This window comes from Sorghum bicolor, chromosome 4 (genome assembly GCF_000003195.3).
Source record: "Sorghum bicolor cultivar BTx623 chromosome 4, Sorghum_bicolor_NCBIv3, whole genome shotgun sequence".
NCBI classification, from domain to species: Eukaryota; Viridiplantae; Streptophyta; class Magnoliopsida; order Poales; family Poaceae; genus Sorghum; species Sorghum bicolor.
The window spans coordinates 61,215,222-61,231,571 of NC_012873.2; the positions used below are offsets into that span (position 1 = coordinate 61,215,222).

Here is a 16,350-nt window from a genome sequence, read left to right on the forward strand (position 1 = left end):
TGTGGGCAACTGTGGTGGCATAGGCTCACTGGATGGTGCGCACACGCACACCCCCACCACACTTGCAGTCGTCCTAGATGGTGCGCACCCGCATGCCCCACCATGCCGCAGTCGACCGAGGGAGAGGAGACGCTACCGAATCTGGGGAGGATCCGCACGCCTCTACCATGCCCGCAGTCAACCGAGGGAGAGGAGACGCTGCCGGATCTGAGGAGGATGCCACCAACCAAGGTAGGGAAAGGTCAATAACTTGCTTGAGCCCACCAGGCCGTGCCCAACAGCTTGCTTGACCCCGCCACCTAGATCCGATGAGACACCGATGGAGGACGAAACACGGAGCGCAGCAGCGAGGCGCGGCGTGCAACGAGTTGGAGCGAGTGTGTCAGGGTATGGAGCACACTGAATAGGGAGCCACACGATGCGAGATAGGGTGCACAGGGGAAGACACAGTGGAGAAGATGGTAGTTAGCCAAGTAGCGAGGGCACACACACAACCACACATGAATAGATGAGTTCGAGAGTGGAAGGTATTTTGCTGATTCTAGGAAAGATAGGAAGACACAAGAAAACAGGCTTGTTGGGCCATGCAGGCCCAGGAAAGTTGCATCCGGCGTGGACGGATGTCCACTCGCAAGCATTACCGGTCCAATTATGAATTAACTAGACTCAAAAGATTCGTCTCGAAAATTACATATAAACTATATAATTAGTTATTTTTTTTATCTATATAGTAAACTTTAATAACTCAAACAAAACACATCTTTGTTATAAGAGTTCGTCTGGTGCCTGACCCTGACCGCTTGCTTTGAAATTCCCCGATCGCGTCATCAGTTGCATCATCATCCATCGACCAACAGAAAACACCGACTCGAGGGCGCACGCTGGACGTGTCCGGAAAGAGCAGAAGCATCCACGAGCCCTGCCGCACCCGCGTGCGCCAGCGCGCGCGTCACGTGGTCAACTGATCCAACCCGGGCCCTCCTCTGCCAGCGCCCGCGCCCACGCGAGGCGCGAGCCGAACCGAACACCCCAACAACCCCTGCAGCTCCCTGGCCTGTCGCTTGTTGCCCACGGTCCACGGACCACCCAGCCCCGACCGGGTCCGTCCATCCCGCACGCATCCATCCAGAAGCCGCGCCAACCCAACACGAATCTCAAATCCATCTGACCCCGCCATCGATCGCGCTCGTGCCGCGTACGGGGTACCCCACCAAACCACCAGACTGTGAGGCAGTACTAGTGAATAGTGACCCACGCCACGGCCACCGTTCAGGCAGTCCACCCTCATCCTGTCATCCACATGCCACACGCCTTTCTTTCCCTCCAAGAACAGGGGAGCCTGGGAGGAGGGGGATCCGCCGCGCCAGCCGCCAACCTGGCTACCCATCCGCTGCTGACAACCGGGACCCCCGACCGCGCCGTGGAAGGTACGCAAGGGATTCGGGTGCGTCGCTTCTTTCGTGTTCTCCACTCTCCTCCTCGGCTCCTCAACGCAGAAGGCCGCCGATAAATAAATAAATAAAGCGGATAATAAATCCCGCAGCAAAAAAATCGCGCACCTTCCCTCCCCGTCTCCTCTGCCCCCCAGCTTGTTGCCTTGCGCGGTTAGCTGCGCCAGCGAGGCTCGTCTCGCGGCCCTCCCCCTCCGTCCTCGCGCCGCTATTCTGCCCCGGTCCCATAAATTCGAATCCAAACGCGCGACCGTCGCTGCTGCGGCCGTGGCAAAGGAAACACAGAAAAAGGCCAACGCCGTCTTCTCTTCCTCGACGACGCCAGGGAAGGAGGTGGAGCGCAGGCAGCTGCCTCCGCTAGGGTTTCCCATCTTCTCGGTGGAGGCGCCGCCGCCTCCGTGACCCGGACCCTGCCAGCCAGGTGAGTGCTGCTACCTCGATCGAATCTTGTCGTCCTTCGACGTCGGGGTTGGGTGAGGGATCTCGCGCCGAAGGTGAAGGGGGTGGGGGGTTGAATTCGTTCGGCTGACAGGATGCTGCGAGGCTGGTTTCTGGGGCGACGGTCCCGCCTCATCTGGTGTTGGGTCGTCGGTGAGGCGGATTTGGGCGTTCCTCTCTTACGCGTGGTGGGTTCGTCGGAGTTTTGGTCAAATTCTGCAACGGAGCTGTTGGATTTGGGAGGAGTATGATTCGTGCGTTCCTTCGCGCGATCACGGGGTGGGGAATATTGAGCGTTTTCTCCTTTTTTTTTTCGGGGAATGATTCGTGTGCATATCATGATATCACCATCTCATATTCTCATGCCTGCGGCTTTTCCAAAGGAAGGATACGTGTTCCGCTTGAAATGCTTCCGAATATTTTGGATCGGAATCCCCCAACCGTGGCATATTTTCCCCCACTCGAGCAGGATTTTGATCTATTCTGACGTCGAATTTCTCATGTCAATTTTGATTCAGGTCCACGTTGATGCCAGGGAGGTGCAGCCGTCATTGATTTCCCTCCTGCAGCTGCATCCCCATGCCGACCATCACGACCATCACGCACTACGTGCTGGATCCCTTGCTTGAGACGCGGTCTCCTGCGCAGGTCCAGAAAGCCACGCCCAAGCCGCTGCCCTCGCCTCCGGACAAGGCCACACCCGTGCCGGTGGCTCCTGTGAGGACGCAGACGTCGCCGGCGTCACTCTATGCCACGCCTGAGAGCACCACTCTGCCTGACTCGCCTTCCTCGTTCCCCGGAACCTGGTCGCCGTACATCATCAACCATAAGAGGCGGGGGGCCTCCCTTGCCAAGACATTCTCTCAGGGTGATGATGGAAATGAGGGCAGCCAGCCGAAGCTCCCAGTGGTGATGCTGCCTGCTTTGCCCAAAGGGGCTCAACCCACTGCAGTGCAGGAGCCTGAGTTTGCGTTTCAGCAATCATGGAATGGTCAAGCTGAATGTGACATTGGTGTGGAAGAGGCTCCCATCAATGGAAAAAATGAAATACTACTGAAGGGCAAGGGATCTGTGTCAGCCAAAAATGAGCAGGAGCAGCCTGAGTTTGAGTTTCAGCGTGGAAGTTCTGAAGCACTAGTGAAGCCTGTTAATGTTGGGAGGCCTTTGATTGGTGAAGCACCTAAAAATGATGAGATCGATGCCTTCCTTGAACTTCAGGATTCGATGAGTGTGGCTAGCAATACTGAAGCTGATGATGCTGGTATGCAAGAGCGGTGGTGGAAGCCCAGTTCGCCTTTTGGGACCTCTGTTGGCACACCTGGTGCTGAATTCTATGATGCATTTGAAGGTACCAATCAGTTTGTTACACTTTGTTTGTCAGTTATTTTCCTTTTTTATGTGTAATTCTACCAGGTTTCCATGGTATTAGACTGTTAAAACAACATTGAAAATAAGTATTCTAGTGAGTCTAATGTTATTTGCAAGATGCTTCCTGCAGATTTTCTTTGCAGACTATTTCCTCCTAAGATGCAAGATTCATCATGTTCTGCTTTTTTCTTATAAGTTTTGTTATAGTGTTTTTAAAGTAGAATTGATCTTAGGAGTTTACCCTTTAATGAGTACAAACAATAATGCTCACAGTAATTTTTAATGTTAGAGGTATGCAAAAGTCATCCTACATATGATTTTCCATGATATGAATTACTACTTTCAGGCTAATGTAAAGTATGTGTAGTCTCTCCTAGTTATGCCTTTAGCCCTGTTAGGGTTTGATTTTTTATGGGAGCCATTGTTTTGATTTGCCTCAGTCATCTTTATTTCGTTGAATCTAGCTTCTCTTCAACCACGTGATACACTGCAATCATCTATTGTGTTGTAATGACTGATCACCATGAGCTAAGGTCTTTTACCCCAAATGATGGAACTGTTTAGAATACATTAAAATATTAAATGTTGTATGGTGATAGTTTCTGCTAATCTTTTCCATTTTACTCGGAAAATTGCCTGTTTTACCGTGGAAATTTCTGGATGCCTTGATGTATTCAGAACTAGTAGTTGCTATGGTGCTTTTGTGCTAACTTCAATGTTATTTGACAAAACTCAGAAATATCAAGTGATGGTGGAACTCGATCTTCACGAGCCATGGATGATGACCTTCGTGAAATGAGGTTAAGTCTGTTGATGGAAATTGAGAGGAGGAAGCAAGCAGAAGAAGCACTTGAGATCTGGCAGAAGGAATGGAAGAAGCTGAGTCACCACCTATCACATGTTGCCTTATCACTTCCATCTCCAAGTATAGCTGAGGATACTGATGATTCAAGCGTGGATCCTGGAGCTGAGTTGTGCCAGCAAATAACTGTTTCACAACTTGTAGCTGCTGCTATTGCCCAGGGTTTTGCTCGTGCTGAAGTTGAATCAGAGATGGAAACTGTGATTGCAGCAAAGAACTTTGAGATTGCAAGGCTGTCGGATAGGGTCCAGTACTATGAAGCTGCAAACAGGGAAATGTCCCAAAGAAACCAAGAAGCTATCGGTAAATACTTTCTCCATCGCAGTTGGCTATACTTAGCTCAATGGTAATTTTTGTACAGGAGATTACCTTGATTAAAAATATTTGAAATGGTGACACCCCTATGAAGGGCTTATATAGATTCTAAGGTAATTGAGCAGTCCGTAAACAAAATCATGGGCACATAATCCTCCTAGTCTGCACCTAAGTCCTAGGTGGTATGCTCCCTTCCTCTCCTTGTTCTTTTAGAACACTGCTGATTGTATATAGTTTTCAGGTGTTCGATAAATTATTTTAGACGTGAACATCTGTGTGAACTGGATGCAAAAAGCTTACAGATGTTCTATGTTGGATATGCAAATGATATTTTATCTGTTTTCTAGGTTCTAGCTAACATGAAATATGTTTGTTGTCTTGGCAGTATTCCTCCTATATTCTCTTAGGGCATGTTTGGATACCAGAGCTAATTGTTAGCTAGCCAAAAAATTAGCTAAAATTACCCCTATTGCCATCCAAACGGCAGGGCTAATAGGTGGGCTACTTTTTTAGCCAAGTCTTCAACTAGGTGTTAGCTAACTGTCTAGCCAATCTCAGCTAATTTGAGCGAATTTTTAGCCCAACTAGGCAACTAGCAACTAGTTACTAGCCCTAGCTCATCCAAAGAGCCCCTTAAATTAACTTTGAGCTAATTGACTTTGTGTAACGTAGTAGAATTAAGGCTACCTTTATGCACTACACCCACCCACTTATTGACATCAATGTGCATCAATCGTCATTTAACAAGGGTTGGTTTAACCATACTAGTGGGCTGCCCTGTGCTTGAGGGAGAAATGTTGTGCGGATTGTATGAGAAACATTTAATAGATGGCACATTGATAGGTTTTTTTAGTACTGTGTACTTTTGTATTCCAGCATATTAACGCTTCCATTTTTTTCTTATGATTTGCAGAGATGTCAAGGCAACAACGCAAGGAGCGTAAGAAGCGACAGAAGTGGTTCTGGGGATCAGTTGGGCTTGCAGTCACCCTTGGTGCCACAGCTATTGCCTGGTCTTATTTACCTTCATCGCAGCCCCAAGCTAGTGCAGATTCAAAGAGTACTGCCAACAACTAGAGCTAGGATGAAGACATATCTCATTTCAGAAGCCTAACAAAGCTCTAACTATACTCCTAGAGGGGAAAAAAAGGTTGTATAAGTTTTCTCTTTTGGTGATCGGCCATGATCGCTACAATCTCTTCATTTGTTGCTTCGTCTGTAAAAATGTTGGATGGGCCATCTCCATTCAGGATTGGCCCCATTCCAATCACCGTAAATCTCTCTCTGCATAGATGGTTGAGCAAATAATACAAGCAATGTGGATATGGTTAGTAATCCATGCCCACCGACCCCACTCAAGAGGAGTTGATTTTGTCAACCACAGTTTTGTTCTGCTCATCCTTTTTTCTGTTTTCAAACAAAGAGATAAGGACTCAGTTCTGTGCGCTTGTAACTGCATTAAGTGTGGTTCTGTAGCCGAGGGTTATCTGAACCCTTTGTGGCTATGACAGAGCAACTAAATGCCGTGGCCTGGGCAACAGAATTGCACATTCTGTTTCCATTGCTCTTTGAATTTTGTATATTTATGTTTAAGTAGGAACTGTCACTACATTGAAATAACGTTGCTGGACACGCAGCGCCCATATACTGTTAGTTGTTGCATCTACGTTGAAACATTTATAGGGTGTTTCGTTTAAGGAATAGTTTAAAGAACGAGTTAGACCATGATCTTTTCACTCACTTTTGTATTTTGTTTGTGGAATGCAATGGATTGATTCATCGTCACATCATTTCTTACAAACTAATAATTAGTACTAGTATGGAGAATGAAACCTAAATATTATGTCACCAAATTTGAGGAAGACTTATGATGCACCACCTCATCTGAAATAGTTTGGTTCCTTCATATCATCCATCTATAATGGTTTGATTCCTTAGTGTCAATGAAGTGTCACGTAAAGTTTGTACCCCAAGGAAGCATCATGTGCGAAACAAACATGGACACACTATTTATTTATAATGTTATTTGTGACGAATGGATCGATCCATTTCATTTCATGAAACAAAGAAAAAAAAGCAAGGAGTAAAATCACTCCTCAAACCTAACACCCTTTTTCTCATGTGTGAATATGTGATTGATATTTTTTTTTACCTCAGAATAGCATGTTTTTACCTCAGAATAGCATGGAAGCAAAGACTGTTGACTGTTAAGTCATGTACCCCGTCCATATAGAATAAGTCGTTTAGAACAGCGACACAGTCTGTAAAATATAATGTTAACTTCTTATTTTTATAAATATATTTAGAAAAAATATATATGTATATTTTTATAAAAATATTTTTCAAGACAAATCTATTCATATAATTTTCACATTTGCAAACTCAACAATTTTAAAGTTATTGATGATTTATACAATGTTTTATATGTATATTTTTATGAAAGTATTTTTTAAGACAAATCTATTTATATAATTTTTACATCTGCAAACTCAACAATTTTAAAGTTATTGATGATTTATATTCACAATGTTTGATCACCCAAACCTTGTCCAAAACGACTTCTAAATCCTATACAGAGGGAGTCATGGTGGAGTTCTCCTAGTGTTTTTAGTTAGTAATAAAACACTACCACTAGTCAAAACACTAGGGAATCCTCACTAGGAGACATTTACTAGGGAAAGTTTATACTAAATTTTGAATGCTAAAACACTAGGAGAATCCCACATCACTAGGAGAAATTGAAAAATCTAGTTGTGAGTACTAACTAAAAGGCACCAACATCTATGCAAAAGAAGGAAACCAAGAGGTTAATTATTTGCTATCACAAGAATCTATGCGTTTAACTTCCCTTCAGTGTTAAATAAAAAGAATTCTAATTCAGAACTGAATTTGCAATGTGTTCAGTGGGCTTTGAACCATGATGACTTGGTATAGAAACGTTTCGGATATAGATTCTTTCAAGAAACATTTCTAATGATCAATTAGAATCATTTCATGAGATCCTTTGGCTAATAGACTAGATTCTGATTCAATAAAAAAATTCTTCATAAAGAATCATATAAACAAAAAAAATTCTTAAAAAATCTGAACTTTTGGGGGCTTAGAACAACTTAAATACAACCCATTTTAAATTTATTTTACTTAAAATGATTAATTGGAAAACATACAATTGCTAGTGAGACAGGAGACATGTTACTATCACAAATCGGTATGATCCGTTCCTAGAATTTCTGAAGGAAAGGAGAATCGTTTCACTCCTGAATCACTCGGCTCAAAACCCGTTTGGCACCATTTCAATCAATTCTGATAAGAATCAGAACAGATTCAATCATCCAAACGCACCGTGCCTATCAGTCGATCTCCCATTGCAGCTACGAAATGCATTACTCATCCTTGAGCCAGTGATGAATAATGTAGATGACAAAGCTAACACAAAATGTTGTTGATCCAAGGATGACTGCAATCCTGACCAGCAGAGAAGAAGCAAAAGCCTCCTGAACAAGCCAATGCCAGAGCACAAACCATAGAGCACCGAAGGCAGATCCTACAACAGCTCCCACAGTGACCTGGTTTAGTGTATGAAGGCGCTGAGACACTCGTAGCCAAGACTGCACGTGAATAAGACCAGAGTTAGATTGCAGCCAAAGCTTAAAACTAGTGCGTACTGATATGGGAAACTCAACATTCAGGATTGAACATGATGGAGGCTTGGAGCTTCCAAGAAACCCTTGACTTGACCAACGGAGTTAAACTCAAGTCAGTAGGGCACTATTCTTACCAGATAGGCGGCCACTAACAGAGTTGCAGGCCCAAGAATCATGGTCAGATAATTTGTCCCAAGCCAGTAGTACACTGCATTTGAAAGGCAAATTAATTAATCACATTGTGCTAAACTGGAGAAAAGTGTATTTGATTGTGTCCATGGTTTAGAGTGAATTTTTTTGTTGCTCTTAAGTTTCTTTATCATAAAATACAATAGTTTTAGTGGTTGAGATGAAAATTTTATTCCTCCTAATTTTATCATAAAATTGCAAATCACAAAATAACCATATTATATCCAATTTAGTTTCGTTCACTTTGTTTATGAAGAGCCACATAGCAAAACGACAAGAAAATACAAAAAGGAAATAGTATTATTGTTAGCAACACACTTAGACCAGCTAAGTAGCTCTAACCAGCCTTTATGCGTTTAGTGTTTACAGGAGAATTGATGTATTGTCATGCCATATCATGACCAAAGTAAAATTGAATACTGGAGTCTTTCTGAAGTTCTTACATGAAAGAGCTAGGATGGTCGTAGCATAGAATATGGATTGTGCATGGGACGATGGCATCCCAGGATCAGACCGCAAAGCTGGTGCAGGTCTTTCATGGTTTAGCATCTTTTTAAGAACCAATGAAAGCAGAGAGTTGCCAACCGCACCCAGCAAAACCCACATAATTTCAGCATCATGCTTCCATATAGCTGCAAAAGCAAAAGAACCAGACACCAGCCATTTACTCTGGTGCACAATATTATGATTTCAGCAGAGCGTCCAGAATTCCAAGTAATATCGCAAAGCTGAGCTCAAGTTCTAGTGAAAAAGGTCATTTTCAAATATTGTAATGGTTGATTGAAACTCAGCAGTTAGCAGGAAGTTTGGGCATCCATAATTTTATCCCTGACAACAAGCATACACTTTACAAATCAGGGCATTAGGATCAGATTAATGATTCTACATGTCAACGAAGAAGGTCCATATGAAAACCGTGCAGCTCATATAAGGCCTTGTTTAGTTACCAAAATTTTTTAAGATTCCTCGTCACATCGAATCTTTGGACGCATGCATGGAGCATTAAATATAGATAAAAAAATAACTAGACAAATCTTTTGGGCCTAGGTAATCTATGATTGGACAATAATTGTCAAATACAAATGAAAGTACTACAGTAGCCAAACACAAAATTTTTCACCAACTAAATAAGGCCTAAGTAGAATTCACTGCCTGACTATACACCTATACAAAGACAGATTGATTGAAACAATAAAGTAATGTACACTCCCTATATACTGAGGAATCAGAATATCCTGGAGCTTTAGTGCCCTTTGGTAAGCTTTGGTTCTATGCAACCTTTTTTCAGCCTGGCTAGCATCTAGCAAGTTATAAAGTCTTCTATGTTTAAAGATAAGATCTTTTTGCAGTTACTAATATATATATAACACCGCAGCAAAACAAACATGTGGTTCTCAGAGTCTTTATCAAGAACACATACAGCATCATGCCAAGAAGACACTAACCATCCGATTCAGCGCAGCCTCCACGGACGCCCACCGGCTCGCTTCCCACCTCGGGCGGGACGGCGCGTCCCCTCCCACAAGCGGGTCACTCTCCATGGAAACCCCAACCTCGGGCGGTTCCCCGCCGCTCCCAACCCTGGTCATCTCCGCCATTCGCACGCCAAGCCACGGACTTGGCCGCCTCCGGGTCCGGGGCAGGAAGAACCGATATTTGGGGAGTGGTGGCCGACTTACCGAGTCGATTAGACAGGGGCGAGGCGGTGGCGGTGGAGGTGGAGCTAGAAGCAATAGGCAGGGCATGGTTCTTGGAGCGGCAACCCGCGTGACAGCGCGGCGGGAGCTGAACTAATGGAGGAAGAGAGCATCTTGATGACTCCGTGAGAGGGAATTAGGGAATTGCGGGGGTTTGGATGGATTACGCCATTGCGGTGGACGGTGGTCTTTGGTAGGTTGCCTATTGCCTTGCCCCGATGTGGTTGACGTTGACGGGATAGAAAATGGCCGTGGCCCGTGGGATGACTAGTCGTCTCTCGTCTGGAGGGGAGAAGCTGGGATAACGGATGGCGCGACAAGCAAAGCCGGGTGTTTGGTGGTGGTGCTGGTGGGCGAAGATTATCGAGCTTTGACCTCTAACCAAACACGCCCTAGCGGCTAGCGGCTGCACGGCTTCTAGTTCATGCTGAGTACTTGCCGAGGACTGAACGTAGGCAGCTGCAGCAAGCCGCAGCTCCTCTGTGGTTCTTTCAATTTTAGCGTATATCAAGAGAGCATTAAGATGGCACCATTCGAAGCTCTGTATGGCAGAAGGTGTAGGACACCTTTGAATTGGTCAGAACCTGGAGAACATAGTCTCTTCGGGGTTGACTTAGTCAAAGAAACCGAAGACAAAGTCAGGCTCATTCGAGAGAACATGAAGGTAGCACAGTCCAGGCAAAAGAGTTATGCTGATAAGAGACGTCGATCTCTTAGCTTTGAGGTTGGTGATTATGTATACCTCAAAGTGTCACCTATGAAAGGAGTCACTCGTTTTGGAGTAAAAGGAAAATTGGCACCTCGATATATAGGTCCATATCAAATTCTTGAAAGATGTGGAAAGGTGGCATATCGTCTAAATTTACCACCACAGTTGTTATCAGTACACAATGTGTTCCATGTCTCTCAGTTGAAGAAATGTCTTCAAGTGCCTGATCATGTCATTCATGTTGAAGAAATAGAGTTAAAGCCTGATCTGACATATTCAGAGTATCCTATCAAGGTTCTGGATCAAAAAGATCGAGTCACTCGTAGAAGAACTATCAAATATTACAAGGTGCAATGGAATCAACATACCGAAGATGAAGCCACGTGGGAATCCGAAGAGTTTCTCTTAGGAAGTTTTCCTGAGTTTCTTTCTTCCGTCTTACCCTTGTAATCTATAGTGTTATAATCTACCCCTGTTTTTGTAAAGGTTGGTTTTGGAAGTCCTTGACAAACTTCCTTTTCCATTAGTTAGACTTTAAGGTAAATCTCGGGACGAGATTTCTTTAAGGGGGAAAGAGCTGTAACACTCTCGTGTTAAGCGAATTAAAAATGGGACATGTCATCATGAGCATTGCATCAAAAATATGTTAAGCACACACTAATGCATTAACCTAAAATAAGTTTATTTTGGATAAATGTGTTTAGGAATTTGAGTGTGTTTATTTTATGTGTGGATGCTTGTTTTGGAGTTTAAAAACGTTGGGTGAGGGTTTTCCGAGAAGCTTAAAGGGGGGAAACCCTAGTTTCCAAAACCCTAGATTTGCCCCCTTTTGTGCAATTCAAAAACCAAGCAGAATTTGAAGTTGAGTTTAAAAGCAAAGTTGTAGATCTGGTCAAGATGTACAACTTTGGTGTTTTGAGTTTTTGAAGTTTCAAAGCAAAATTCAAAGTAATTTTGAAAATACAGATTTCCGGAAAATGTTCCCTTTTCTAAATTGAATCTCCAATTAAAAATCTGTTTGGAATTTTGAAAAATGGTCAACATAAGAGTTGTAGAGCTTGAAAAGTTGAACAACTTTCATGTTGGAAGTTTTTCAAGTTGTTGTGTAAAATCAAAAGTAATTTCTGAAATTCTGTTTTGCCCCAATTCAAAAATTTGGGATTAAACTTGAATTTCAAACTGTTTGGCTCAAATTCATCCCTTTCCATTTCAAATCTGTCTTTGGTCATTAAAGATGTTTTGTAGCTCACAAAATTTTGCACAAGTTTCTTTTTGGTGAAAATTTGACTTCAGTTCAACTTTTGGTCGATTTTTGCAAAACCAGACAAAAAGGGGGGGATAAGCTTTGGTTCCTGTTCATGGCGGTGGACACCGGGTCTGGATCGGTGAATGCCAGCGCATGGCCACCGTTTTACCTCGTCCACGCGCGTGTTCACGTCCGTGACGATGTGGAGCAGCTGCTGGCAACCAGAGGCGCGACGTGCCCTTCTCTTCTGCGAGCACCGACTGCTTTTTCGCCACCGGAGCACCGAGGAGCAGTATCACGTCCTCATCCAAATTGGCCGTGCTCGATCCTCCTCGCATCAAATTGAGCCGTCCACGATGATCGCCACCTCCTTGCGAATCCAGAACACCACCAAGCTCGCCCCATAACCCTCTCAATCGCCGGGACACCTCCATCCTCTCCAACTCCGATCAAGACCGCCGCCGTGGGTCTTTTTCCGTGGCCACGGTGTTCTGCTCGATATCATGCTTATCCAGCCGTTGTTTCAAGTTCTACTTGTGTTCTAGTAGCTCATGCGCTCTCTCTTTTGCTTTGGGCACGAACAGAATCGCCGGGACGAGCTCGCCGGAGCCGGAGCGCCCGCCCGATCGCACTGTCTTCGTCGCCAGCAACTTCAGCTGCTTCTCCCGCCGTGGTGAAGTGAGCATCGTGTTCCTTACACCACCTTGAACCTCCCTATGCCTTTCGTTTGCTCTCTACCGAGTCCTAGTGGCCGGCCGACCGTCGGCCATGGCGACCGCCCGCTCCTATCGTAGCCGGGGTGGTAGCAGTGCGGTAGAGCGTCCGCGAGTGGTACCAATGGAGTCGCGGAGTTGAGGCGGAGCCGATGCGCACGCGCGCGGAGGCCAAGAGCCTCGCTATCGGTCGCCGGAGTCGCGGCCGAGCCGCCGCGCGTGAACGGGACGGAGCTGACAGGTGGGGTATATCTGTCAGCGTCCTGCGTGAGGGAGAGGGCGCGGGCGCGCGCAGCGTGGATGCGGGCCGAGTTGGAATGGGCCGGCCTGCGGCCCAGTTTCCGGGTCATCCACTGTGCAGTTCTTTTTCTTTTTCTTTTTGTGCAGTTTATGATATATGTTTGAAATTGTGTAGTAAATATTGTGCTGGTTCAAAAATCATGGAAATATTTGTGTGGGTTCCAGATGATGTAAAGAGTGTAGGAAAAATATTAAATTTTGTTTTATGATAGTTTGTATATATCTTTAAATTGCCTTTGTTTATTAATGAATAAACCTTCCATGATTTTTAACAATTTATAGGTATATCCAAAAATCATGAAATTTAATATGTGATTTGGTGTAACTGATATCTAGCTTCATGATTAATTTCAGCTCTGTTTGATCAAGTATGCTCTGTTTCTTAATAAAGCTATTTAAAATGCTTATAAAAAGAAATAGAAATAATTAATCTCTTTAGGATTTGGGTGATATTTTGGATTGTTTGACAACCATGGTTACTTAGCATGATATGCTCCCTGGTTATGGTTTATTTCATGTAAATAATCCTTGTGATATGTTGAGTCCATAACCTTGTTTAATAAAAATAATAAAATGGATTTAGCAATAAACCATGCTTTGATAGCTAGATTACTTTGTTTCTTTACCATGAAGGAAAATTGTACTCGAGATAATCATAGTTTGTTGTTGTCATTCAAGAACATGTAACCTGTCTTTATCATACCTTGAGTATATCATAATCATGCATATGCACTTTTACGTATAGAATACGCTCCGGAAGAATCTGATCCCCAGTGGGTTTCTTCCGAGTTTGTGGATCCTTCGAGAGTAGTTGAGTTTCCAAACGTCCCCTCCGACCAAGGCAAGCCCCGGACATTAAACCCTATCCTTGTATTTTCATAAAGTTATTTATATCACTTGAGTTAATATGATGCATTAGGTGAATAGGAGTTGAGTGAATCCTTTTTGCTGCATTATCTACCTTGATGATTTCAATATCTACCTTGGTACTTGCTTTATGAAAATGTTTAGTATGCTTAGCCCTGCTTATTAGATAAGTTTTTCAAATGAAAGAGTTTGAAGGGTTGTTGTGGAGTACTCTTATAGTTAATGATGTTCAAATTGAGACCGGTCGGTGGACTTGCTTTAAGAATGGAGTCTTAAAGTAGTGTCTCCAACTGTGTCGATTAAGGACCGTACCGTTGATTGGCCTGTTGTGATTGAGAACTTTGAGTACAGCCCACATGCGCTGGTAAGCCTTACCTATAGCTATTCCGATACTTGAGAACGGCTAACCGCGTACTGGGAGTGGAAAGATGGCGAGAGTAGCGTGTACCCACCTTACGGATCTGAGATGACCGGGAAACATCTAGATTGGCTGTAGGATGGTGGTGTACTGTACTCTCGGGTGACGCTGGACCCGTTCTTGTATGGGAGGATCTATAGAAACAGGTTGACATATGCAAGATTAAGTTCTACATATGTCGTGTGGTACTGAATCCCCAGCTGGGTTTAATCGATTCGAATCGCCGTGTTTCCTCGGATATGGAGCCTCAATCCTCGTACCATCATCGTAGTAATAAGTGAATCTTTGGTATAAGAAAGAGATGAGTTGTTTATGCAAGTTGGATAATGATCTTGGCTAGTTATAAGTGATAATCTTGAGTTAAAACTTGAAAGTAGGCTTTAATCTTAGTAAGCTTTTATGCAAAAGAAATACTTGATCTTGTTAAAGCTTTACCTTGAATCCCCATAGCCTGCATACTTGAGTCTTCACCTCTTTTATAGTCGGTTAAGTCTTGTTGAGTACTTTCGTACTCAGGGTTTTATTAACCCATGTTGCAGGTGAATCTCTTGGTTATCTTTTCGATGGTCATGGTTACTTTACTCTTGTGGAGGAAAGTGACGATGAGGTTTCTGATGTGTGACCTTGGGCAAGTAAAAGTCGTTGTGTGAATCTTTGGTTTATGTAATAATAAAGTTCCGAAGCCTTTATGTATCAAATACTTATGGTTTGTAAACTATGAACTTAAGTTTCAATCTATGTTATGTAACCTTTCCGCTTTTACTCTGATTTCTCTTATCTATGAAATGTTGTAATACTGTGATGCTTGATGAGGGAATTCCTGAAAAGATTGTTACGTGGATGATTCGGGTTTCCCGAGGACACCCGACAGACTTCTTGAGTCATTTGGAACTCGTGCACGTCGATCAGAAGTCTTTGGGACAATGATGTGTGCATGTGGGCCATTTAATTCAGGAGGTTCTGCCACAGCTGGTATCAGAGCAGGTTTCCCTTAGAAAGTATAGCAGTATTCGATTTTGAAAACTTCAAAAGCTTTTGAGTCAAACTAAATTCCAAATTAGTTTGAGTCCAAATTGCTTCTAAGCTTGTCTTATGCTTCTAACTTGTCTCAATTCATTCTTTAGACTTATCCTTCTATCCAATTGGATATGTTCTTAGTATAATTATGGTGATATTTATATACAAGGAACGATGCTTATAATGTTATAATATTGCCCTATTTATGAAAAGAATGTTTATGCACTTTTATATCAAGTGACTAATTTAAAGATAATTACTTGTTTGATGTATGCTTTGTTCGTAAGTACGCTTCATGCATCATTAATGATAACATGTAATTAACTTTCCTCCTTAAAGTTGTTAATAACTAGGGGTAATATGTCCATCTAATTGTAAAACTCTATCCTTTAACTTTGGAACATATATAGTTCTAATATTCAAAATAAAAATATTTTGGCAGATGGCACGTACCCGCCTAACCGCTCGCAAGTCCACCGGAGGTCGTGTCCCCAGGCACCAGCTGGCACCAAGGGATCCGCCACCCTCCGATAGCAGCGACAGCAGCACTGACAACTCCAGCGACGGAAACGGGAGTGACACCAGCGGAGGTCCTCCTTCGCCAAGGACCTACAGGCTTATGAAGAATGATCTGCGCCTGATGCTCACTGACAACATCAACATGGAAGTTCAGCTGTACCATATGGCAGGGTATGTGGTCACTCTTGAGGCTTATGCCAACACCCTCCATGAGGAAGTGCACCAGCTGCAGGATGCCCTCAATCCACCCGAGGCTCCTGAAGCAGCAGAGGAAGGACCAGTTGTCATCCAAGTGGATAGTGATACTTCTGAGGATGAAGCAGAGGAACCAGGAACCCCCACTCCAGATGAGGGTGTTACCACCAGTGAGTCGGAGATGGATGACGACTAGGTGTTGAGAAGGCAAGAAGTATGACCGAGTGTGATCTTCTGACTTTGTAACTTAGTTAGTCAGAAAACCTCTAGTATGGGAAGTGTGTAAGATAGTGGTTTCGGAAGTCCTGCCCAGGAGCGGACTTGTATGATAAATAAGATGAACTGTTTGTGTTATGTAAGCCATGAGGTATGATGTTTAAATAAGTATGTTAATCGAAGTAT

At 43.7% G+C, this 16,350-nt stretch overlaps 2 protein-coding genes across 2 annotated transcripts; one reads left to right on the forward strand and one right to left on the reverse strand.

The window, feature by feature from the left end:
- On the forward strand, nucleotides 1,546–6,027 carry LOC8073161. The gene is made up of 4 exons (XM_002452638.2): nucleotides 1,546–1,872; nucleotides 2,408–3,237; nucleotides 3,994–4,422; nucleotides 5,348–6,027. Exons 2-4 carry the CDS (start codon nucleotides 2,469–2,471, stop codon nucleotides 5,509–5,511), a joined length of 1,362 nt encoding a protein of 453 aa, XP_002452683.1. The 5' UTR covers nucleotides 1,546–1,872; nucleotides 2,408–2,468; the 3' UTR covers nucleotides 5,512–6,027.
- Nucleotides 7,507–10,363, reverse strand: LOC8073862 (lipid phosphate phosphatase epsilon 1, chloroplastic). The gene is made up of 4 exons (XM_002454378.2): nucleotides 9,713–10,363; nucleotides 8,711–8,936; nucleotides 8,213–8,286; nucleotides 7,507–8,042 (listed from the first exon to the last, which is right to left on the reverse strand). Exons 1-4 carry the CDS (start codon nucleotides 10,010–10,012, stop codon nucleotides 7,818–7,820), a joined length of 825 nt encoding a protein of 274 aa, XP_002454423.1. The 5' UTR covers nucleotides 10,013–10,363; the 3' UTR covers nucleotides 7,507–7,817.